The sequence below is a fragment of the Rhinoderma darwinii genome, chromosome 9 (assembly GCF_050947455.1).
Source record: "Rhinoderma darwinii isolate aRhiDar2 chromosome 9, aRhiDar2.hap1, whole genome shotgun sequence".
Classification (NCBI taxonomy): domain Eukaryota; kingdom Metazoa; phylum Chordata; class Amphibia; order Anura; family Rhinodermatidae; genus Rhinoderma; species Rhinoderma darwinii.
Genome location: NC_134695.1, coordinates 23,719,910 through 23,745,691, shown reverse-complemented (window position 1 = coordinate 23,745,691; position 25,782 = coordinate 23,719,910). Strand labels below are relative to the sequence as shown.

Sequence of the window (25,782 nt, the reverse complement as noted above, 5' to 3'; positions counted from 1 at the left end):
ACGCCAGCGCTCACTTCCGCTTCTCTCGGCCAGGTCCTGTAGGGTGCTGGCCCTTTAAGAGGGGGCACGAGCATGTGCGCGCGCACCTAAATTAAAGTGCCAAATTAGGCACCATGGACCATAAGAGGGGCCCAGCCCCTTCCTGCCTTGCCTGAGCTTTGTTGTCGTTACCCTAGTCTGTCTATGCAAATGGGCTCCTAAGTATTTTCTAGTTCCCAGTGTTTCCCGTTCTTGCTACCTGTATCCCGTGCTATCCTGGTCAAGTGCCGTATTGAGTTGGAGTCGTGCTGCGCTAAGTACCACGCCTGTCCTGCTTCACCATGCCTGGTGTCTGCCTGCTGCCTAAGTCCAGTCAGAGCTTTCGTCTGGGGAACCCATGACCGGAAACCAAACAAACGGAAACCATTTGAAATTGATCAGTCACCACTGAAATCAATGGTGATGCAAACGGAAACCTATGGTTTCCGTTTTCTTCACTTTGGTTTCCGTTTATGGGTTCCCCTGACGAAAAGCTCAGACGGAACCCATAAACGGAACCCCCGACACAGATGTGAACAAAGCCTAACTTGCTCTATTTTACAGTGTATAAACCCACTTATTCTACACATTGTTTACACATACCTGAGCAAAAATACACATTTTTTATTCAGGTTTAGCTTTACTAATATTTTTCATTTCAAGCTTCTTAGACTATTAAAGCAGAATAACGGCAAAAATATCTTACTGCAGAACACTACAACAGTAAATGTGCTTGTTCTGTATAACCTAGGGAAAAAGACAGTGTCAAAATACACAAACAGGCCAAAGTGAGAAGTCACAGAAATAAGAAAGTTAAAATGTTGCATAATCTTTGCAGACAAGCAGAGAAACTATTTACAAGACAGAAAAATTGTAGCAAATACAAAATTAGAAAACCAAAATGCAAGACGAAGGAAAAATCACACACCATACTCGACAATTCATAAAGCCTTTCTATTATAGGGCCACTGCCTCAAAGTGCAACCTTGGATAAGAATAAATGGAATAGCGTCACTGGTAAACATAGGACAGAAAACTCTAATGTCAGACCTGTGAACTTTTATCACACTAAAAGTACAAATGGCTAATGCAAAATACAGCAGTGATTCTTTAACCCCTTCCCCCAAAATCAAGTACAGTTACGTCGTGGGCGCTGGTGTGTTCGCGCTTTCCCACATAACTGTACGCGATGGAGCTGGCTCAGCGTGTCTTGACCGCCGGGGCATATTACAGCTGACACCCCGCTGTAACGGCCAGGACTGGAGCTAGCCTGCGATCCGGCCGATTAACTCCTTAGATGCAGCGATCAAAAGGGATCACTGCATCTAGGTGGTTTCTTTTTTTTAAATCAAGTAATTTTTTATTTTCAGCAAAAAAAAAACAATTGCCATACATCACATCCCAAATACCCACTCCCCCAGTTTCCAGAGTATGTATGATCATGAAAACACAATATTAGCACATAAAACAGTACCAAATACATTACACAACATAGGTAAATCTATGACATACATATAAATCACATGCATCCAAATCCCCCCTAGATCTATCAGGTTACCCTAAACAGCAATCTAGGTGGTTTCTAGCCTGTCTGCACCCCTGAGACATAGTCTCGGGGATGCTGATGGTTGCTATGGCAACCGGAGGCCTAAAAAATAGCCCCCTTGACAGCCAAGTACGGAAGCCTTTAAGGCCCCGCCCGGAGGCAGGGCCTAAAAGTCTTGCTATCAATGCCAAGCCGCGGGTGAAAGCAGTTTGCCACAGCGGACACCCTGCTGTAACGGCAAGGACCAGAGCTAGGCTCCGATCTGGCCAATTAACCCCTTAGATTCAGAGAGCAAAAGCAATCGCTGCATCTAGGTAGTTAGATCGCACCCGATGGTTACTAATGGCAACGATAGCCACCCACGGGTGTGCCGATGGTTGCTATGGCAACCAGAGGCCTAACAATGGCCTCCTATTACCAAAGCCTATTAGGTCTCAACCGGAGGCGAAGCCTAATAGGCTTGCTGTCAATGAATAGCTGACAGCTCTAATACACTGCACTATGTAGGTAGTGCAGTGTATTAGAATAGCGATCAGGGCTTCATGGCATCAAGTCACTAACAAATGCCTTTGTTTTACTATTTGAGCTTGCAATTGCGGGCCAATGCTGCGAAAATCCCCAAAATAGACCTCACATGCGCATTTGCTCTTCACTTCTAAGCAGTCATATGTCCAGGCAAATGATAAATGCTTTGAGGGGCGTAGTTTACAAAATGGGGTCAGTTCTCAGGGTTTCCCACTCTACTCTGTTACCTAAGGGAGCTCTGCAAATGCGACATGGCACCCATACACCAGTTCAGCGAAATCTGCGCGCCTTCCATTTTGAGCTCTGCCATGTGCCCAAACAGCATTTTAGGGCCACACATGGGGTATTGCCGTACTCTGGATAAATTGGGTAACAAATTGTGTGGTATTTTTTCTCCTATTAACCCTTGTGAAAATAAAAAAATTTGGGAGCAAATACTACATTTTTGGGAAAAATTTTAAAAATGTTCATTTTCACTGCCTAATTCTAATAAAATCTATGAAACACCTGTGGGGTCAAAATGCCCACTACACCCAAAGATGAATGCCCCGAGGGGTATAGTTTCCAAAATGGAGTCACTTCTCCGGGGTTTCTACTGCATTGGTACCTCAGCGGCTATGCAAATGCGACATGGCGCCCAAAAACCAATCAAGCAAAATCTGTATGCCAAGTAGCGCTCCTGCCATTCTGAGCCATGCGGTGTCTCCAAACAGCACTTTATGACCACATATGGGGTATTGCCGTACTCGGGAGAAATTGCTTTACAAGCGTTGGGGGTGCTTTTTCTCCTTTATTCCTTGTGAAAATGAAAAAAATTCAAACATTTTAGTGGGAAAAATGTAGATTTTAATTTTCACTGCCTAAATCCAAAAATTCAACAAAAAACAGTGGGCTCAAAATGCTCACTATACCGCTAGATAAATTCATTGAGGGGTGCAGTTTCCCCAAATAGGGTTACTTTTGCGGGGTGTTCAAACAGCAGTTCATTACCACATATGGGGTATTGCTATGCTCAGAAGAGTTTGCTTTACAAATGTTGGGGTGATTATTCTCCTTTATCTATTGTGAAAATGGAAAAAAGCTGAGCTAAAACCAAATTTTATTAGAAAAAAAAATTACATTTTCAATTTCACAGCCTAATTCCAATAAATTCTGCAAAAAAACTGTGGGGTGAAAATGCTAACTATACCCCTAGAAAAATTCCTTGAGGGGTGTAATCTCCAAAATGGGGTCACTTTTGGGTGGTTTACACTGTTTTGATCCCTCCAGGGCATTGCAAACACGACATGGTACTGAAAACTATTGCAGCAAAATCTGTACTCCAAAATCCAAATGGCGCTCCTTCCCTTCTGAGCCCTGCCGTGGGTCCAAACAGCAGTTTTTTTAACTTTTCTGGTTAATGAAATAATTATTATTTTACCACATATGAGGTATTGCTGTAATCGGGAGAAATTGCTTTACAAATGTTGCGTGCTTTTTCGCCTTTATTCCTTGAAAAAATCCTTTAACCTGTGTGGTCAAAATTCTAACTATGCCCCGAGATAAATTTGTTGTGGGATGTAGCTTCCAAAATTGGGTTACTTTTGGGGGTTTGCACTGTTTTGGCACAATAAGACCTCTTCAAACCGGACATGGTGCTTAAATTCATATATTCTAAAAAAAGAGGCCCCAAAATCCATTAGGTGCTCCTTTGCTTCTGAGGCCTGTGTTTGTCTATTACGTCACTAGGACCACATGTGGGATATTTCTAAAAACTGCAGCATCTGGACCATAAATATAGAGTTGCGTTTCTCTGGTAAAACATTCTGTGTTGAAGAAAAAAAAATTACAAATTAATTTTTGCAAAGAAATATAAAAATTGGAAATGTAACCTCTACTTTGCGTTATTTCCTGTGAAACGCCTGAAGGGTTAAGAAACTTTCTGAATGCCGTTTTGAATACTTTGATGGATGCGGTTTTTAAAATGATGGGTGATTTATGGGGACTTTGTAATATATAAAGCCCTCAAAGCCACTTCAGAACAGAACTGGTCTCTGAAAAAATAGCCTTTTAAAATTTTCTTGAAAATTTGAGAAATTGCTGCTAAAGTTATAAGCCCTGTAACGTCCTAGAAAAATAACATAAAGTAGACATATGTGAAATGTTAACTAGTAACTATTTTGTTTGGTATTACTATCTGTCTTATAAGCAGAAACATCAAAATTTCGAAAAATTCAAATTTTTGCACATTTTCTCAGAATTTTGGTGTTTTTCACAAATAAACACAATGTATCGATCAAATTTTAACACCAACATAAAGTAAAGTGTGTCACGAGAAAACAATCTCAGAATCGCTTGGATACATAAAAGCATTCCAAAGTTATTAACAAATAAAGTGACATCATCCACATACGGTGGAAAAATAAATCAGGAGAGGAACTGCTCATAAATTGACAGCGGTGCGTTTGTTTTAATCCGCAGCATGTAAATTTATGATACAGAATAGCTGGTTTTCCCCGAATTCAATGGGGACGTAAGACCTGCAACATATAGGCAAATGTTGCGTTGTTTGCAGCAGAAAAGCTGCAATTTTGCAGCAAAATTTGCAATTCAGAAAAAAAAGAAAAGCTATTTTTACTTGAAAAATAATAAAAAAGGTTCATACTTCCCCCTGGCCGTTGTCATAGCGATGGGATCCTCTGCTCCGATTACAGCCCGACCTCCAGGGATGACGTTTCATCCCATGTGACTTCTGCAGCCAATCAAAGGCTGCAGCGGTCACATGGACTTCAGCATCATCCCAGGAGGCCGAGCTGTACTCAGAGCAGAGGGATGTGTTGCCATGACAATGCCCGGGTGGTAAGTATAAACTTTTTTCCTGCCGTATTTCCGCAGCTGAGATTCCGCCCAAAAAAACTGCACCACAATTTGGTTAATTTTTTTGGGGCAGAATTTCCTGCGGTTTGCAGGACTGGCATTACGCAGCGTATCCCCCTTATGTGCACTTACCCTAAAAGTGGCTCTTGTTCTAGTGGACAAAACACGTCTAGACATTACAGGAGTATTTACTGCAGGTGAAATTTGTGCCTAGACGCAGTTTTGCCCCGGTGATAACAGCTGATCGCCGGGTGTGCGAGCTGCTGGCTTCATTTTTTTTTTAAAAAAGGTTCACTTTATGACACGACCCCTTTAAAGGGCAGTTTTAAAAACAGCCTTAGAAGCAAGACATAATCAGGTTAGGTCTTACTCTGAATACTACATGCTTACAGGGAAAAGTTACAGCTTTATAATAGTTGAAGAATACAGTAACACTTACTGGACATGGAGAGCAACATGGCAAGTGCTGCAAAAGTGCCGGCCATCCCCTGACCGCTGAGGAACATGCTGCTGTAATGCTGAGGGAAGAGTGTCAATAAACCAAACAGACTGCCCTGTAGAATAGCACAAAAGGCTGGAGAAAAAGGATGGAAGAGTTAGGACAGAGCGATGAATGACAATACATAAAACTATATGAATTTAAAGATAATGTAATGTCGTGTAAATATAATAACCAGAAGCCATAAAGAAGTTTCCAAATCCTTGCACTATACTACTGTATCTAATGAATGCAATATTAAAAATACATTAGGACTTAAAGGGGTTTTCCGGAACCAATTTACTGAATCATATTTAAAGGAACATCTAAAATGAATGCAGTTTGTAATATACTTGCGTTTGCATTGTTGTTTCTAACACCCTATTCCAAAGCCGGTCACGTAATGCGTCTCCACACTAAAATCTGAACTTCCGGCGCTGCCCCGTTTCCGTCGGGCTCAACAGATGGGTACGTCATTTCTGACATCACTATACACTAAGGGATGGGGTGGACCGGATCCTCTTTCTCAGCCGTCTCTGAGCATGCGTGGTTGCTCAAAAACCGTGTTCCCCTCGCATGCCCAAGACCTACAGGAAACGGCCGACAAGAGGAAGTATCAGAGGTAAACAAAGCGCAAATCGAGCGCAGCGTGCATGAAGTAAGTAAATTGAATTTTAAAAAAAGCTGGGCAGTGTACTTACACCATCCCTAACTAGAATCTCAAATGAAAATTTTTTAATTTTTGTATCGGAAAACCCCTTTAAGGGGCTCTGTCACCAGTTTATAAGTGCCCTATCTCCTACCTAATGTGATAGGCGCTGTAATGTAGAACAATTTTTTTTTTTTTTAAAACGGTTTATTTTTGATGGAGTTATGCCAGGCGATGTCTTTTCATTTTCCCGACGCTCCAGTAAAGGTGACAGAGCCTCTTTAGTTTGGTCTACACAGTATTCAGCACAAAGCTACATAGCTTATTGCATGTTTGGTTTTATTTTTTAAGCCCCAGCATGCATCGTCCCTTGTGGTTTTTTTTCAGCACTGAAATGGCGACAGTGGGGGAAATCCCATCAGGGTGTGCGGTACCATGCTGCAGCAAATTCACGCAAAGCGGCACATTTTCTACAACTACTTCTTTACAAAAACTGAAGCAGCTGCTTTATGCTCACCACTACCATCAAATGTGACAAATCTGCTCCACCGTGAAAACCATTAATTAAAGACCGCCTGTACTACAGTCATGGCTACACTTAAAAGGGATAAGACATAGATAATAGATTCAACTTTAGCTCAAATCTGGCACCAACAAAGTAAAAATATTTTTGTTCCTTTTTGTTTTCAGTGAACTTGTGAGGCCATAGGCAGAGCTGAAAGCCAGCTATCAGATGTAAAATAGCATTAATACACGAAGGGTGCTCTTTTAGAACGACAGATTGGCCACAAATTGGATGTTCATAGTGCCAAAAATATACAGTCAAATCAATGTATAGTAATGCCATGTTAAACAGCTGTGGCTTACTTAAAATAAATAGTTCTAGAGTTACCATTGATAAACCAAATGGTGGCCATTGTCAGATCGAAGAATCTCTGGGCACTCATCAGAACTTTAACCAGGACTGCCGTGAAAATAAAGAGGGACAAGATAGCCAACATACTGCCCGCTATGCGCACTCTTTCTGAAATCCTAGGAGAGATGTATAACAGGTTATGACTTTATATCAGAATTACACCCATTAATTATCAACCCCTCTCCAAATAAACGGTAATGCCGGACAGTAACACAACATTTAGAAATTAGTGACAGAGGTACAAAGTAGAATAAACACAGACATAAAATACAAGGTTATCTTGAAGTATTTCTATTCAGGGCTTGACAAATCCAGAAGCCAGGGAGAAAATGCGCAAAAAAAATTTGGAACTTGTGCCAAACCGTTTTGGATTCTTACCTATTAATCTTTAAAAAAAAATAAGGCTTACTATTGGGCCATTAAAATAGACAAACTAGCTGCTGGATTGGTCTACAGAATTGTATCCATCTATTCCATTGGACTGTTGAACTTGGTTAAATCTACAATCCGCATGATGTGGACACATTATTACACGACCACAAGACTTTGTACATTGTGCATCTACTTTTTTGCAGGAGGTACGATGAAAGCAGGAATTTAATAAAGGTATGTAGATTGGATGTTTTTGTGATGCATTTTTTATTGTATGGTATTTTTTTCTTTTTCTTCTAAATTTGGCTCTCATTTATCAAAACTATCTAATTGAAAAACTGGCTTTGTTGCCCATAGAACACAGCTTCCATTTCTTAACTTTAAGAAAAAATTAAGACTGTTCTTCAAGTGGTTTCTGATGGGCAACATGTCCAGTTTTTCGGTCAGACAGTTTTGATAAAAGACACCCAATTTAATGCTTAAATTGGGAGCCATTTTTTGCTGCTGTAATGACAAGAACATAATTATTTCAGCTCCTTGCAACATTACTGTCACTAGGACACAAATCTATGCTAAACCGTTTGTTTTTTTTTTAAAAGTCAGCCTTGAGTAAAAAAAAAAAATACAAAAACAGAAAAAAACACACACGTGGATAACACTATATACACCAAGAGCCACCTAGTGTTGTATGAAAGAACAGTTATGCAAAAAAAAATTTTTGTGCATCCATACATGAAATTTCACTGAGACTACCCCCCAAAAATTGCAGTAAAAACTCATCTTTAATCTACAGAAGTGGTCTGAAGAGGGCCAATATACATAGGATAAAATGAAGTATGAGCTTTAAAAAGGATCTGTCACCAGATGTCACAATACAAACTGCATACATTATTTTATATTATACTTGGACGTGGAAAAGGTGCAAAAGAGCACAAAAAGTGAATTTGTATTATATGTGACGCAGCACTGATAACGTTAATTGCTGCATCGCATATAAGGACCTGAAGCTGCTCGGCATTAGGATCTTGTATGAGTCGTAGAATGCTGTTGGTGACTGAGGAGACCCGGAGAGGACAAGCAGTGAGTAGACTTCTTTTTTATTTTATGTCTGATGGGAGGGGCAGATAAACGTTAGAAAAATGCAACACATTTATTAAGAGGTGTTTGCCTCCTATTAAATAGGGTGAATTTTACTCCAACCTTCTTTATATTAAGACTGGAGTATGAAACAGAAGTCTTAAAGTGCAGCTAAACGTTCGACAAACTTCTGACATGTCATAGTGACATGTCAGAAGTTTGTATTGGTGGGGGTCCGAGCACGGAGACCCCCACCAATCGCTAGTGTGAGCGCGCAGCTGCTTCGTTTCTGTTCGGCTATTTCCGGAAATAAATGTATCGGTGTACGGACTCAATAGAAAGTCTATGACCACCAATACAAACTTCTGACATGTCACTATGACATGTCAGAAGTTTGTCGAACATTTAGCTACACTTTAATAAATTCTCCCCTTGGACCGCAAATACTTGGTCTCATAAAATTCTCCTTTCAATATCAGGCAGAAAAGCTTTGAGAAATGTTTGAAAACCAGTGTAAGAATGGCTGTATAAAGTATGCCAGCCCTTCTTTAGGTGTGAGATATCTATGTAATAAAGTATTCCGTTTGAATTTTGAAATCTAATGACAGATCCTCTAAGTTAATGGAAAAAAACTGGTCTAGATCAAGGGGTGGTCCTCCCTAAGAGGGATCATTTGGAGAGGTTTAAATGAAAACTAGACCACAACATTGTCCATTTGACATAAGAAAAGTTCTCACCTTTGATAAATAAAGGAGTTGAGTAATGTACAAAGCAATAGAGGCAGTTGGGCTAAGAGGGTCATCCAATTGTTGAAATTAAACTCATCCTTGCATTGGGCGGTCCCATTATTTATAGATAAATCACTGTTCTCAGAGGAATTCCCATTTGGTCTTTCTGTGTCCAAGCACAGACGGCTCTGGAAATACTGAGACAAGAAGGTCTATGTTAATTCAAGACACAACCCTGTACCTTAACTTTCGATAAACGGATATACTGTTTTATTTCCTTATTCTGCATATAGCAGCAACATCTTTTTCAGCACTGTATAGAGAATGAGATCACATCAGTCTATTACCTATCTCAAATAAACACATACATTACAGTAGCAGAGGTATGTTTTTGGAGTGTTTGAAGAAGGAGTATATAGAGGAAATTCAAAGATCAGCAAACTCCAAACAAAAACTGCTATAGTCAGTCTGCTATCCATGTTCCCCATTCTCTGTGCTAACCACTGAGCAACCAAGCCATCTAAAAATTGTTATCAGAATCACCCAGAGGCTTATCCAGCTTTATCGTATTGAACAAAAGCTGGTGATACACAGACGAGCCTTTTTTTTGGACACACATATGGCTTGGTTCAGTGTTATCAGTAGGTACTTCAATAGCAATGTAATAACTGCACTAAACTCCCTTCCCGCCACATTAATAGGCAGAAGTTAGATACATAACTGTATCCGAGGTCTGTGTTCCCTTTCTACGTTTTGTTTTTTTTTAACCAAAACTAAGAGAGGAGCCTGTATGAAAAGCTTTCCTTTGGTAAAGACTATAAACATTGAACAAACCTTTCAGTGACTTGTCTGAGAAAATGTATTTTGTGCATCCAGAATAATATGAAAACTTGTAGTATCTTTGATAACATAATATGAACATATTATACGGCCATAAATAAAATGATTTCTCAGATTAAATTGTGCGAATTATAAATTATACTCTCCAGTTATAGGATTTAGTTTTCCTTACATTATATCTAAATTCTGTATATGACAATATAGGTTTGTGTTCAGTGCTGTGCCGTAAGGTAGAGGAGAAGTATAGGATTGTATAGGTTTCACTTACTGGAATAGCAGTGATGAAGAAATTCCAGGGGAGTAGTGTCCCAAGGCCTAAGATGAGGAATATAATAGTGACAAAGTGGAACCTACAAAGAAAAAAAGAGGAAATGTCATGGACAGGATTGGTTAAACCACCAACACAGCAGGACTTCAAACTCAGTTTAGAGAGTATAAAATCTTATACATTTAAAGGATAAAATATGTAATGCATATTATGAAAAAAATAACGTTTTATATATATATATATATATATATATATATATATATATATATATACACACACACACATACAGCCAATACTATATGTATATTAAGGTAAATCACAATAATTCCTGAAATAGAGTTTAGAGAAATTCCTCATTTGAAAAAATACAGTCCTGAACACTGAAAAGTCATACATTTTAAATACAAGCTGATATATTTACTGACTTTGCAGCATGGATCTAATAGCCCAAACATGTAGTTAAATAATCAATATATGTAATCTATATGGGCTGATCCTAGGGTGTGAACCCAGAAAGCATCACAGATCAATATAACCTATAAGAAACAGATGCTATATAAAGACAGGAAGTATGCAAAAAAAAAAATGGAAAAATATTTAATGAATTATATAATAAAAACACAATAAATGCCAGACTAAAGAATTAGCGACGAAACGCGCGTTGGGGCGGACGTTCGCTGTGTTCTTCTTTCCTGCATCCATTATGGGTATGATATATCCCTTTGAAATGCTTAAAAACTTCTCTGTGTAACGGTTCTCCTCCATGTTTATATTGACCCAATACATGTCTTCATCCCGTATACCCCGTGTCCTTATACAGAACCTTTTGCATTTATACATGGTCACTTCATTTTAGTCTATATATTCCTTTTGGCGGGTGCTTCATTGGCACAGTTTGTACTTCTTGTCTATTTGTGAGATGCACGGCGTACTGTCCTTTTTATCTGTTGGTCTGTGGATTTCTCCTTTTATTTATTGTGTTTTTATTATGTAATTCGATAAAGATTTTTTTTTACATTTTTGCATACTTCCTGTCTTTATAGCATCTGTTTCTTATAAGCTATATTAATATATTTACTGCTTGACTTTACCCAAGGACTCATGCACCAAGGCGACAGGTAAAAATGAGGAGATCCACACTGCACACACATCATATTGAGAGTAACTGAATGTATATTAGTTCCACAGAAGGCTGACAAGTACTAAGAAGGAGCACATATCCGGCTAATTTTTTTTTATTTATTTTTTTTAACTACAACGCAGAGAAAGACAAATTTGGTCATACCAGAAACAGTGAGTGAAACACTCTCATAACAAAGAATGCAGCATAAGAGAGAAGAGTATGTACCTTGGGTGCGAGGAATGTGGAGCAGGACACAAAGTGATAAAATAGAAAAAAACAGATCAAGAAAAAAAAAGGGAAGAAGAAAGGGGTTAATCTAGACAGCATGACGAATAGTGAAATAGCTATAGGAGGAGAGACCTCAACGTAAAACAAAATGGCTTGAAACAGCAGTTCACTCACTTGTCTTGTGGTTCATCTTTGGTTGACATCCTGCAAACCGTGTTCCTCCAATGCTCTCGACTCTTTCCTAATAAACTGTGTAGACTGTCAGGAGAGGAGGAGAAACAGTCACGTGGATATTTCCTATAGCCTTGACTGAGAATAATGGGCTGAGCTGTGTCCAGTCCCTCCCCATATTGTTCCCTGTATAAAATCCTTCTCTCTCAACTGCTGTCCCACCTCCCTTAACCCTTTGATTTTCCCTCCTGTTAGTGCCTGATATATTACCTTTTAAAACTCTCGGCAGGAGGTCGTAGCCCCTTTTCCGGCCTCTAATCTAGACCCTTTCAGCTTCCTGTAAAACGTGTCACTTTTGTCCAGTATTTACACTCTGATTCTGTTCTCACTGCTCTCCCTTTCTTTACAATCTATGTACAAAGTGTCTGCAAGGTAATATTAAATGTATGTAAAGTATGCAACAAAAAATGCTTACACAATGTAATGAAGTAATCCGCATAGTACCTAGCAGATTATAATCTCTACCTAATTTAAATTTGTAAAATATTTTTAAAAAGAGCAGGATGCTATTCTTGTAATGTTGCGTGCCCGAGAACAATATGCTCAACCGCCGCTCCGTTCAAACTCCTTCAGAACTGCGGACCCCCATTCTAGTGATCATGGGGGTCCCAGCAATCATACATTTATTACCTTTCTTGATGGCAATAAATGTAATTTGTGGGAAAACTCCTTTAGTGGCTAATCTCCACGGTTTTTTTTGATTAATTGGCTTTGTTCTTTGAAATAAATGACAAGCAGATCTGCTGGATTTTTTGGGTCTGCTGGATTTTTTGGTTCAGCAGTCAGTCAATCATTTTTGTTTATTTTTCTGGGCAATTTAAACAAAGTCTATTTTTTGACTGGAAAATTGTAAAACCAGAAATGAATAAGAAAATAATAATGTACTGTAAATATTATATGTCTAAATCTCAGATACCAATATGATACTAACACATGAGCAGAATTTCCTTGGAACTGCAAAATGATGGATTACGGTCTCCTGCACAAGCACCCCCAGCCTCATACAAATTACAAACACATATAGAACACATATTTTTTTTAACGTTTTTTTTTATTATGGACTATGGCCAAAGTCAATTATTTTTCGCAGACTTGACTGTGCATCGACAATTGGCAACTCTGGTAGTCAGGCATAATCTGTATTTTATTGTCTGATCGACTAACTACAGCTAATCAAATCTCATAAAAGGGTTGTGTATATTTTTCCCCTTTCTCTCTGGTGTGAATCTTGCATTTTCTGAGTGCTATCTCGAGCAGTGCCATAGAATTTGAATGGAGAGATGGCCGAGCACTTGCTCCAGACCATCGGCTTATGTAAACATGGCAGCGAATAGACGACAAACGTGCAATTGCTCATTACTTGGCTGATCAGATCTTTTATGCTGCCATAAAAATTGAGTTTGTTGGCAGCATTAACAAACATTTTTTCCCATATAGATCATTGTTACATGAAAATAGAGCAAATGAGCACCAATCAACACGTCATTGTCGCCGATCGGTGCTTGTTGCCGGGCAGGGATCTGCCAGTGTAAAAGTGCCCCGAGTCTAAAGACATTTCTCCAACTAACATCAGAACTGCTACTTCTGGAAGCATCAGAGTGAGATGTGCTCTGGACTTACCCTTTGAAGTACTAGGAAGGGTTTTCTCTATAGAACTCCTTAGGGTCAGTTCACACAGCAAATTTTGAAAGGCAAGTTCTAAAAAAAATCAGCTGCAGAATTATTCCTGTCGTCAGCAGGAAGATTCCCCCTCCCATTGACTTCAATGGGAGATTCTGGCTGAATCCGCCCGGAGATCGGGCAGGACGCTTTTTTCCTGCTAGCTGAAAAAAAAAATCAGCTAGCAGGAAAAAGAAGCATCTGACTCCCATTGAAATGAATGGGAGGCAGAATTTTGCGGCAGGTTCCCTTGGGTTTAAGTTTGGAGATAGATATATATATATATATATATCTATCTATCTCATTTTACATCTCTGTGTAAAAGGTTTTTTTATAATTTCTTTTTCACCGGTTCAGGATCGGGCTATTTTGAGCCTTCAGGACCAGACACCGTTTAGCCATTTTTAGCACGCGTTAAACAGCTATAACTTTATTTGTTGGGCTAGCGACGTGATTTTTTTTCCGTAGACAATGCAGGTTCCTTTTTTTTATCATTTTTATATAGATCGTTTTTGCTATTTTACAATTTCTAGGCTTAGAGTTTGAAAATAATAGTAAAAAAAATAAGCTTTTTTACTTTTTAGCTACTTTTTTCTGGTAATAACATAGTTTACCCTAAAATAGACCTTTTATTTGTGATCGCCCTTCTCTACCGTAAATTTTTATATATTACATGTCTATTTTAGGGTAATTGGGTCATGACTAGCTTTACAACAATGATTGGCGAGGGGGAATGTTTTTTTTAAGTCGGTATTTTATGTGTATTTATTATTAATTTTTTTGCACTTTATTTTACTTTTTATTTTTTTATTGCAATAGTCTGTCCCTCAAAGGTAAAAAAAAGGGCTTTGGGGAACTTTTATTTTTTTTCTTTCTTCTTCTACACCATGTTTTCCACTGTAACTAGGGCTGCACAGCCCAAGCTACAGGGGAAATCAGCCCTCTTATAGTGACTATTGTCACTAATAGGACTGTGCTGGGTCTAGTTGGACTTAGCAGCAGTCTACCACTAACGACACCCGGCTGCTGGTATTCATATACACAGCGTTCATGGAGCGCTGTGTAGAAGAGATCAGAGAAGATGGAAGCAGCCAAAACTGCTTCTATCTTCTCCTCAGTGTCCCCGGCAGTCACTGACAGCCGGAGACCCAACATTCAGCTGCCCGATCATTCGGGCAGCAAGCTAATAACCGTGCCGTAAATAGTCTATGGCGCGGACGGGAACAGGTTAAACTAACAACTCCTATATAGGACTGACCGCTTCGGTGGGCGCTGGCCCTGTGTGTCTCTGACATGCAGGATCCAGCTGTCCTCGATGACACCTAACTTCATGAGGCACGCAGGACCAGCGCTCACCAAAGCGGTCAGTCCTGTAGACCTGACAGATACGGCTTAGTTGGCAAGATACAGCTTCTATGTAAACATGATATAGAGAACCTATATTCAAAAAAGTAAACACATTTTTGAAAAAAAAAAAAAAAAGAGACATAAAACACTTTCTTACAACCAGGAGTATGGAGCAGATCCCACTCGTTTAACCCCTTAGATGCCACAGTCAATAGTTAGAAACAGGGGACGGCCCCCTGTAACGTTGCAAAGGCCCCCAACGACATGCTCACGGGGTGCTGAGGGTTAGAATGGCAGCCTGCTGAAGGCCCCCCAAGTCTGCCATCTTTGTGTTCTTATGAAGCCCTGCGATATCAGCCGCCGGTGTCAGCTGTATGTTACAGCTGACACTGTGCTGTAACGGCATGGAACTGAGCTAACTCCAATCCCTGCCATTAACCCCTTAGATGCCGCGATCGCGGAATCTCAGTGGTTTGTAGCAATAGGCATCGACACTATGTGATCGTGAGGATGCTGATAGCTAGTATGGCAACCAGAGGCCTAACAATGGCCTCCTGGTCTGCCACGTACGATAGCCTATTAGGCCCCGCTGATTAAGCCTCGCTGCGTCCGTAACGACCCAAACGGTAAAACTATAATGTTTTTTTTCCCACACAGTGTACACCACAAAAAATAAATAAAACAATGCCAGAATCGCTATATTTTTTTTATCACCACCCCTCCCAAAACATGGAATAAAACGTGATCAAAAAGAGTTGTATGTACCCCAAAACAGTACCAATAAAAACTGCAACCGGTCTCGCAAAAAACAAGCCCTTGCAAAGTTTTTTTGACTGAAAAATAAAAAGTTATGGCTCTCGGAATATGGCGACACAAAAAACAAATTAAAAAAAAGTGATTTATTGTTTTTGTGCAGACGCTGCAAAACTTAAAGAAAAGATGTAAATTTGGTATCGCCGTAATCGTATGGACCCGCAGAGTTAAGTAAAACTGTCATTTATAGCCCACGGTGAACACTGTGAAAAAAAAATGTTTTTAAAAAAAAACCAAACAACCTATCAGAATTGCTGGTTTTAGGTGACCTTGCTTGCCAACATATGGAATAAAAAGTGATCAAAAAAATCGCGTGTACCCCAAAATGGTACCAATGAAAACTACAGATTGTCCCGCAACATATAAGCGCTCACACAGCTCTGGTGAAGAAAAAATACAATGTGCATAGCATTCTAAAAGCGGATAAGATCGGACACCATTTATCAGCGAGACACTAGCCACATATCTATGAATTATTTATTTACCGCATTATTATACCCTGATGTTCTCCGCACAGATTACATATTCCCCCATATTATAAACTAAAATACCAGCAAAACCCAGAACAGAAGTATTACAAAGCTAAATCTGTGCTCCAAAAGCCGCTCCCTCCTTTCTGGACACTGCAGCGTGCCCAAACAGCAGTTTACGTCCATATATACGGCATCGCCATAACCGGGAGAACCCACTTAAAATTTTAAGAGGTATTTGTCTTCGGTGGCATAACTGGGCACAACATATTGTGCACTAAAACAGCATATCAGCGGAAAATTTTCACTTGGAACCATTTGCTGTGCATTCATTTGTCATGAAAAAACACCTGTTGGGTCAAAATGCAGACTACACCCCTTAAAATGCCTTAAGGGGTGTAGTTTCCAAAATAGGGGTCACTACTTTTGTTTGTTTTACTATTTGACCTCGGAGTCCTGCAATTGTGGACCAATGGTGTGAAAATCACCAAAATAGACCTCAAATGCGTATGTTGCTCTTCACATCTGAGCTCTGTCATATGTCCAGGCAAATGATAAATGCCTTGAGGGGTGGTTTCTAAAATGAGGTCACTTCTTGGGGGCTTCCACTGTACTCTGGTACCTCAGGGTTTTGCAAATGCAACATGGCGCCAAAAACCAATCCAGCAAAATCTGCATGCCGAATAGCGCTCCTGACTTTCTGAGCTCTGCTGTGTGTCCAAACAGCAGTTTATGGGGTATTGCCATATTCGGGAGAAATTGCTTTTCAAATGATGGGGTGCTTTTTCTCTTTTATTCCTTGCAAAATTTGAAAATGTCCACGTTTTGTAAGGAAAATTGTAATTTTCAATTTCACATCATAATTCCACTAAATTCAGCAAAAAGCCTGTAGCTCACTATACCCCTTGATAAGTCCCTTCAGGAGTGTATTTTCCCAACTGGGGTCACTTGTTGGGGGTTTTAACTGATTTGGTCAGGCCGTGTATCCAAACAGCAGTTTATGAGCACATGTGGGATATTGCCAGACTCAGGATTGCTTTACAAATGTTGGGCGGCTTTTTCTCCTTTAAAGTTTAAATGTTTAATTTCTACAAGGAATATCAAATATTTTTCCCAAATTCCACAAAAAAACCTGGTGTCTAAATGCTCACTATACACCTCGATAAATTCCTTGAGGGCTTTAGTTTCCCAAATGAAGGCACTTTTGGGGGGTTTCCACTGTTTTGGTCCCTCAGGGGCTTTGCAAATGCGACATGACACCGGAAACTATTCCAGCCAAACTTAAGCTCCAAAAGCCAAATGCACCATCTTCCCTTCTGAGCTCTGCCATGTGTCCAAGCAGCAGTTTATTACCACATATAGGGTATTGCCGTAATCGGGAGAAATAGCTTTTCAAATGTTGGGGTGCTTATTCTCCTTTATGCCTTGTAAATATTGACTATTTCTACATTTTATTGCAAGAAAAATTTGATTTTGATTTTTACATCCAAATTCCACTAAATTCAGCAAAAAAAAACAAAACTGTTAAAATGCTCACTATACCCCTTGATAAATTCCTTGAGGAGTGTGGTTTGCCAAATGGTGTCTTTTGGGGGGGGGGTTTCCACTGTTTTGGCCCCAAAATCCACTAGATGCTTCTTTGTTTCGGAGGCGTGTGCTCCAGTCCAGTAGCACACTGGGGCCACATGTGGGATATTTCTAAAAACTGCAGAATCTGGGCAATAAATATGGAGTTGCCTTTCTCTGTTTAAACCTTCTGTGTTATAGAAGACAAATGAATGAAAACAGATTTTCTGCAAAAAATTTTAATTTGTAAATTTCACCTCCACTTTGCTTTAATTCATGTGAAACACCAAAAGGGTTAATAAACTTTCTAAATGCTGTTCCAAATACTTTGAGGGGTGCAGTTTTTAAAATGGGGTGTTTTATGGTGGTTTCCAAAATATAAGGCCCTCAAAGCCACTCCAGAAGTGAACTGGTCCCTGAAAAAATGGCCTTTTGAAATTGTTTTGAAAATTGAGAAATTGCTGCTAAAGTTCTAAGCCTTGTAATGTCCTGGAAAAATAAAAGAATGTTCAAAAAACGATGCAAACATAAAGTAGACATATGGGAAATGTTAACTAGTAACTATTTTGTGCGGTATTATTATCTCTTTTACAAGTAGAAACATTTCAATTTTACCACTAACTTAAAGTACAATGTTTTATATCTGAAATAAATCAAAGGAAGAAGCGCCTCATGGTGCAGAATCCCAAAACAATGGTGAATAGGAATACAGGCGTAAGGATTATCCTCACCTGGGAAAGTTGTGCAGTATCCAGGCACAACGCTGTTTGAAGGCATTCAATGGATAAAGTTGCTGCTGCTTCCTAGCCAATGGGACCAAAAGTCTCCACCGTGTAGTAATGGATAAGTGTGGAAAAATATATATGTGTATATATATATATATATAATTAGAGATGAGCGAACTTATGAAAAGTTCGGTTCAGCTGGTTCGCCGAATTTCATGAAAAAGTTCGATTCTGACCGAACCTGTAATACAAGAAAGCCCCTAAAAATCGTGTATAACACTGTTTAAAAGCCCTAGAAGCCCTGTATAACACTCTTAGGTCACCCATGAGTGTATCCAAGTACTTTTGAGCTGTCTTTAAGGCAAAGTTAGTGTCAAAGTTACGCCAACATGTATGGCTATAGGAAAACGGATGGGACACGGTGATAACTAACAGAAACCACTGCACTTGTGCATGTTGTATGCATTGTTAAAAAAGGTACAAAAATTAACCATTTTTGGCGGCAGATGCCTGCCAGGGTTCATACATATAAGGTGGTAAAAGAAGAAGCAATGGCTTTTGACAAGCCCTCAAAAAATTTACCCTTTATGGTGGCAGATGCCTGCCGGGGGTTCATCCATGCATGGATGTAAAAGCAACAAGCAATGGATTTTCACAAGCCCTCCAAAAATTTACCCTTTTTATTGGCAGATGCCTGCCGGGGTTCATCCATACATGGATGTAAAAGCAACAAGCAATGGCTTTTCACAAGCCCTCCAGGCCTGCTTGTAGCAGACGGCAGTGGAGGTGTATTGGTGGTAGTAGAGGTAGCCAACAGACAGCAAGGGTGGTAGTAGTAGTAGTAGTAGCAGCACATTAAAAGAGACTGGACAGTCACAGGAGGACAAAGCCCTGTGGTGGGGCAGGCCTCAGGCCTGCTTGTAGCAGACGGCAGTGGAGGTGTATTGGTGGTAGTAGAGGTAGCCAACGGACAGCAAGGGTGGTAGTAGTAGTAGCAGCACATTAAAAGACACTGGATAGTCACAGGACAAAGCCCTGTGGTGGGGCAGGCCTGCTTGCAGCAGACGGCACTGGGGGTGGATTGGTGGTAGAAGTAGTAGCAGCACCAACAGCGGCACATTAAAAAAAAAAGAGTGGACAGGACAGAATCCCGTAGTAGCAGGTGGCAGTAGCAGCAGTAATGTCAGATCTAATCAGTGGCATCAGGCACAGGGGTTTTAAAATCCTCACCGATCCACGCTTGATTCATTTTCAGACACGTGAGATTTTCCAAGCTGTTGGCGGACAATCTTGTTCGCTTAGGGGTGACGAAGCCCCCTGCCGCGCTGAATACCCTCTCTGACGCTACACTGGAGGGTGGACAAGACAGTACACCCATGGCAAACTGGGCCAGTTCTTGCCAATGATCCAATCTGCTCACCCAGAAGTCCATGGGGTCTGGGATCAGCATTTCTGACGGAGAAAGGGCACAGTCCAGGTACGAGTGAACCTGGTTGTTTAGGTGCTGCACCTGGTGATGGTGAACATCCCTTTGGTGACTAAGATGTGTGTCAGGTCTAGCTCTGCCAGAGGCGGTGGAACGATGAGACAGTGGGGAGCGGAGAGTGCCCCCCCGGTCAGACATGCTTGCAGCAGGTGTTTGCCGTTTGAAAGCCGTGACAAGCTGGCTGCATAGCTTCTCTCGATAATAAGCCAATTTTGCCTCCCTCTCGGAAGGCGCAAAAAACTCCCCCATTCTGGCTTTATACCGAGGGTCTAAAAGTGTGGCTATCCAGTACTCATCTCTTTGCTTCATGCTAACAATACGACAGTCAGCGCGCAAGCATACAGCTCGCCATCCTGGCCAGCGTTTCAGAGGGCCCGGTTGGTTCCATCTCCGCCCCATACTGCCATGGTTGTCCATCATCAAGGTCGTCGTCAGACTCGTCATCAGCATCACGGTCATGTTGTGCGGCTGCCTCGTCCCCTATCCCTTCCTGTGATTCCATCTCCAAATCCAGCTCCTCTTCAGGTCCTGTTTCCTCATCCTCATCCTCCTCAACATCCATAGCCAGATGTGATCCTTCCTCCATCCTTTGCTGAATCATCGCTGTGAGCGTTTGCTCCATAATGAATATCAGCGGCATAACATCGTTCATTCCGCTAGCGTCACGGCTCACAAATCGTGTGGCCTCTTCAAAGGGCCTCAAAACGCGACATGCGTCTCTAACCAGCTGCCAGTGCCTGAGCTCGAAATTACACTGGCTCCAAACGCTGCCCGTCTGCTGCATCAGGAAATCATTCACGGCTTTCCGCTGTTCGTACAGATGGTCCAACATGTGCAGGGTGGAATTCCAGCGTGTTGGAACGTCGCAAATCAGGCTGTGTTCTGGGAGATTGTTTTGACGCTGCAAGTCCAGGAGGGCGTGCTTAAATGCATACGAACGTCTAAAGCGAACGCAAACCCTCCTGGACATGGCCAGCACACCCTTCAAACCAACATATGACTTTAAGAAGCGTGTTATGACCAGATTGATCACATGTGCCATGCAAGGAGCGTGTGTCAAGTGACCCAGACGCAGTGCAGCCACAACGTTCTTCCCGTTATCAGAGACAACATTGCCCAGTGTGAGTTTCAGAGGAGACAGCCAGCGTGCGATTTCCTCCTTGATGCACAGCAGCAGCTCCTGCCCTGTGTGGCTTTTCTCGCCCAAGCTCAGCAGGTGTAAGACAGCATTGTGGCGCTTCACCTTGAACCTATGAAAAGAGGAGGGAGGAGGAGTGGAAGATACGCTGTGTCCTGTCGGGAACGGGAAGACCTCCATTGAGGAGGGCAAGGAGGAGGAGTAGGAGGATGGTAGGTGCCTGGTGTCCGGAGTTGAACCAGAAAGATACAAGCGTGGAGGTGGTAATGCCTGGCATTGCTGCGGTGGTGCATCGGACTGCAAAATATTGACCCAGTGGGTCGTCAAAGACATGTACTGTCCCTGCCCATAGTTGCTGCTCCAAGTGTAGACGGTGGCATGTACCCTGCTACACACGGATAATTGCAAGGACTGGCACACCTTTTCCTCCACGTGCTTGTGCAAGGCAGGGACAGCTGTTTTGGAGAAGTAATGTCGGCTAGGTATTCTCCACCTAGGCTGAGCGCACGCCATCAATTGCTTGAAGCCGGCGGAGTCGACCAGGTAGTACGGCAGCGACTGCACCACCAACAACTTAGCCAGGTGTGAATTAAGCCGCACGACAAGTGGATGACTGGGTATATATTGTTGCTTATTGGACAACAATTCCGTAATGGATAACTGATGACAGTGATGATGATGATGACGACAACGACATGGTGGATAAGGCCTGGCTACTACTTAGATGACAGGGACTCGGAGCAGCAGAGGGGTCTTCATTAGATGTACATGATGATGGTGGGGCATGTCGATTGTCCCACATGGTCTTGTGATGCCGCTCCATGTGTTTACGTAGAGCAGTAGTTCCTACATTGCTGCCCTGCCCACGCCTTACTTTCTGCTTTCAGATACGGCACTGTGCCATGTTTTCGTCCTCTAGGAAGGTACAGAAAAATTGCCACACGGCAGAGTACCGTAAAGAGGTAGTACCACGTCCACCACCACCACCCGAGCTTGCCCCTTGTCTGGCAGGCTTTTTTCGGGAGCCTACACCAGCATCAGTGTCGCCATCACCGGCTCCTGAGCTGACCCTACCGCTGCAACGTTTTGCAGATTGACTTCTGCCCCTACCTCGGCTTGGCTGTTTATCACTGCCAGTGCCGCCACTACTACCCTCCTCCTCTGACGCCATCACCTCGTCACCTTGTTCCCACGTCCTGTCTAAAACAACATCATCATCATAGCCCTCCTCATCATCATCCCTGCCACTTCTGTCACTGTGTTGTGAATGTGACATCATGGCGGGCTCCATGCCCCCCTCATTACTGCGTCTGCCACCACGGCTACCAACACCCCCACTACCACAGCTATGCGTCTCGGACACCGCTTCCACCTCCACCACCGCCGCAACACACTCCGTTGGCTGACTCGCGGAAAACAAATCATCATCACTATGTTGTTCAGTATCTTCCTTCGCACCCGAGGAGATGTCTCTTAGGACTCTCAGGAAAGATGGCTTCCCGCTAGGAAGGGGGAGTGAAGACATAGATGATGGAATGGAAACGCTAGAAATACCCATATTACTACTGTCACTGTGCCAAGGAACTGTAGAGGATCTGGAATCCAACGAAACCTGGCTTGAAGCCAGATCGTCAGAGTCTTCCTGCTGAGATGACCGCGAGCCAGCCAACCAGTCCACAATGGCCGTATTGTCTAAAGTAACCCGCCCACCGGAGGAGATGGACAAGTCTGGCTTGCTGATACTGTAACTACTACCAGCAGGCACATGGCTGCTGCTAATAGTGGAACTGGGCACATGTCTTGTGCCACAAACGCTGGTACTGGGTCTGGCACCAACAGATCCAACATTTGGACTCTAAGAGGACACGACCTGGGTGTTTTTTCCTCTACCCCGTCCTTTCACAACCTTTTTTTTACCAGACATTTCACTGCTGGAGTGCAGCAAGTTGAATCAAAACCCCGGGGATGAGCCCCTTCTAAAAGCGTATTCACACACTGGCTTGGCAAATGGCAATGAATGAGAATTTCTATCAGACACGCCGTGGTGCACTCAGGGAATGCTGGGCGTTGTAGTACTACTATGTCTACTACAAAGGCTGCCTTTATTGCAAGTTGGATTGTTATTTGTTTGTTATGTTAACGGCCGGGGATGAGCCCCTTCTAAAAGCGTATTCACACACTGGCTTGGCAAATGGCAATGAATGAGAATTTTTATCAGACACGCCGCGGTGCACTCAGGGAATGCTGGGCGTTGTAGTACTAGTACTACTACTACAAAGGCTGCCTGTATTGCAAGTTGGATGCAACGGGGATGAGCCCCTTATAAAAGCGTATTCACACACTGGCTGAGTAGTGGATGAGCCCCTTCGATTGCTGGATTCCTGCCTTTTAGATTCCTAAAGCTTTCCCTTACTGCACAGAGATGCTATCCCCACAGCTCCTGTCTCTAAAATGGCCGCTGAGCTCCGTGCACAGACTTTTATTGCAGGCTTGAGCCCGCCCCTATGCTGCCTCCCGATTGGCTGGGAGAGCCGTTTGCAAGGCATTATGGGGTAGCCTGATGTCAGGTGATATTGTGAAATCCTCCATTTTACATCTAACATGTGGCAGGCGCCAAAATGTAGCCGGGTTCGGTCAAAACGGGTTCGGCCGAACCAAGTGAAGTTCGGATTCGCTGCGAACCGAACTTTTCCCGATGTTCGGACCGAAACCGGGTTCGTTTGTCTCGGTTCGCTCATCTCTATATAGAATATATATATTTGAGGAAGTCTTCATCCGGAAGGTGGAAGAGAAAATAAGTTAGGTATTTATAGAGTATTTATTAAGGTAACACGTTTTAGCGCCGGATTGGCGCCTTCATTAGACCTAATACATTATTAGGTCTTACGATATTAGGTCTGATGAAGGCGCTAGTCTGGCAAAAACAGTCTTTTGCAAAAACAAGTTGTGTCCTTAATGGGTTAATACTTCCAAACGAATATGCCTGGAGAGAACAGAGTTTGCTGAGATTCCAACGTTTAGAACACTAATCATCTCAACAACTGCATTAGTGATGGTCCCAGTAAACAAACTTCCATCAATCAGATTTTTAAGGCATATCCAGTCAGATGAGAAAATTCCTTTAAAGGGGTAAGGCCTGAAATAGACGATGGAAATAATTACAATTTTACTTTTATTAAATATATCTTAAAAAATATTTGAAAATGATAAATATTCCGTCAAGAGCTGACGTATAATGCATTTTGGGAAAATGTGGGGTGACTTGTTTATAACCACCCCACATAAATAAGTATACATTCCCCTTTTTTTTTCCTTTTTATATAGCCTATTTGGCAAAATTGTAACAATTAAAGAAGTCCAATTAAATGGGCCTAAAGGACAATCAACTATATCCGATATATTTAGAGCAATGTGTAAATTTGTGCAACATGCAGTTTATTGTCCACTTATTTATACTTTGTGGTGGAATTGATACAATTGAAACACTGTCATAACAATTTGTGTTATTAGCGACCCTCCGGACTCAAGGACAAAATTATAAACGTGATGGGGTATACAGAGTAATATTACCTCGTCCCCTCCAGCTGTGCCACTCTGCCGTGCCTAAACCGTTTTAGGGTCTCAGTCTGTTGTGTCAAAATGGTCACAGAGCTTCACAGACTGTCTTAGATACTCCCTCTATTCAGGGATTTGACAGAATTAAATCGCGTGAGCAGCTCTGGCCAATCTGAGAACAGCGGGAGTGTCTCCGACTCGTAGTCCAAGAAGCGCTGTAGCCATTTTGGGACAGCACAGAGGGGATCCCAAAATGGGGGCTCCCTAGCAGAGGGGCATCAGATATTATTACTCCATATACATCATATTTAAAACGTTGCCCCGGGCCTGAAGGGTTGCTTTAAAGTAAAAACATGCAGACTACAATGTTTCAACAGCTGCTATATATACAGGGTGATTCAAAAAGAATGGTGCAAAAGTAAAGGCCTGGCTTGCAGGGCTGATTGGAAGAGGACAAATTCGCTAACAGGCTGGTGTTCAGCGATGAGGCTACCTTTCACTTCAGTGGGAAGCTCAATTGCCACAGAATTTGGGACTCAGAAAAACCACGTGCCCTTATCGAGCACATGGGGGACTCATCCAAAGTAAACATGTTCTGTGCATTGAGCAGGCGCAAAGTCTACAGTCCCTTCTTTTTTGCCAAGGTTACAGTCACTGGCGACCACTACTTGGACATGTTATAGGAATGGCTTATGGCACAGATAGCGGAAGATCTGCCAAACATTGTCTATCAGCAGGATGGTGCACCTCCTCATTTCCATTTGGATGTTCGCCAATACCTGAATAAAACTATACCGAAACGTTTGATCGGGCACGCGGGAAACGATTCACCAATGTTGTGCTAGCTTCCACGATCGCTAAATCTAACTCCCTGCGACTTCTTTCTGTGGGGCTACATCAAGGGATTCATATTTCTGCCCCCCAGCCACAGGATCTGGATGATCTGAGCAGACACATCACTGAAACAGTGGTGACCATATCCGAGGATATGCTGGCACGCGTTGGGACAGAACTGGACTACCGCCTAAGGCCTCATGCACACGACCGTAAAAACTCCCGTTATTACGGGTCGTAATTACGACCCGTAATAACGGGCTCATAGACTTCTATTGGCCACGGGTACCTTCCCGTTTTCTTACGGGAAGGTGCCCGTGCCGTTGAAAAAGAT

The 25,782-nt window shown here is 42.0% G+C and overlaps 1 protein-coding gene across 6 annotated transcripts in view; it reads right to left on the bottom strand.

Annotated features, from left to right (window-relative positions):
• Positions 1 to 25,782, bottom strand: part of SLC29A2 (solute carrier family 29 member 2) — a 110,817-nt gene that overhangs the window by 45,917 nt on the left and 39,118 nt on the right. For 5 of the 6 annotated variants that reach the window (XM_075837377.1, XM_075837373.1, XM_075837372.1 and 2 more), the window contains 5 exons: positions 11,799 to 11,882; positions 10,274 to 10,355; positions 9,175 to 9,362; positions 6,965 to 7,104; positions 5,385 to 5,519 (listed from right to left, as the gene is read on the bottom strand). In XM_075837377.1, coding sequence (XP_075693492.1) covers positions 5,385 to 5,519; positions 6,965 to 7,104; positions 9,175 to 9,362; positions 10,274 to 10,355; positions 11,799 to 11,827 — 574 coding nt within the window. In that variant the 5' untranslated portion in view covers positions 11,828 to 11,882. Of the gene's footprint in view, positions 1 to 5,384; positions 5,520 to 6,964; positions 7,105 to 9,174; positions 9,363 to 10,273; positions 10,356 to 11,798; positions 11,883 to 12,065; positions 12,200 to 25,782 lie in introns of those variants that run through there. The other variant, XM_075837378.1, reaches the window with a different exon arrangement.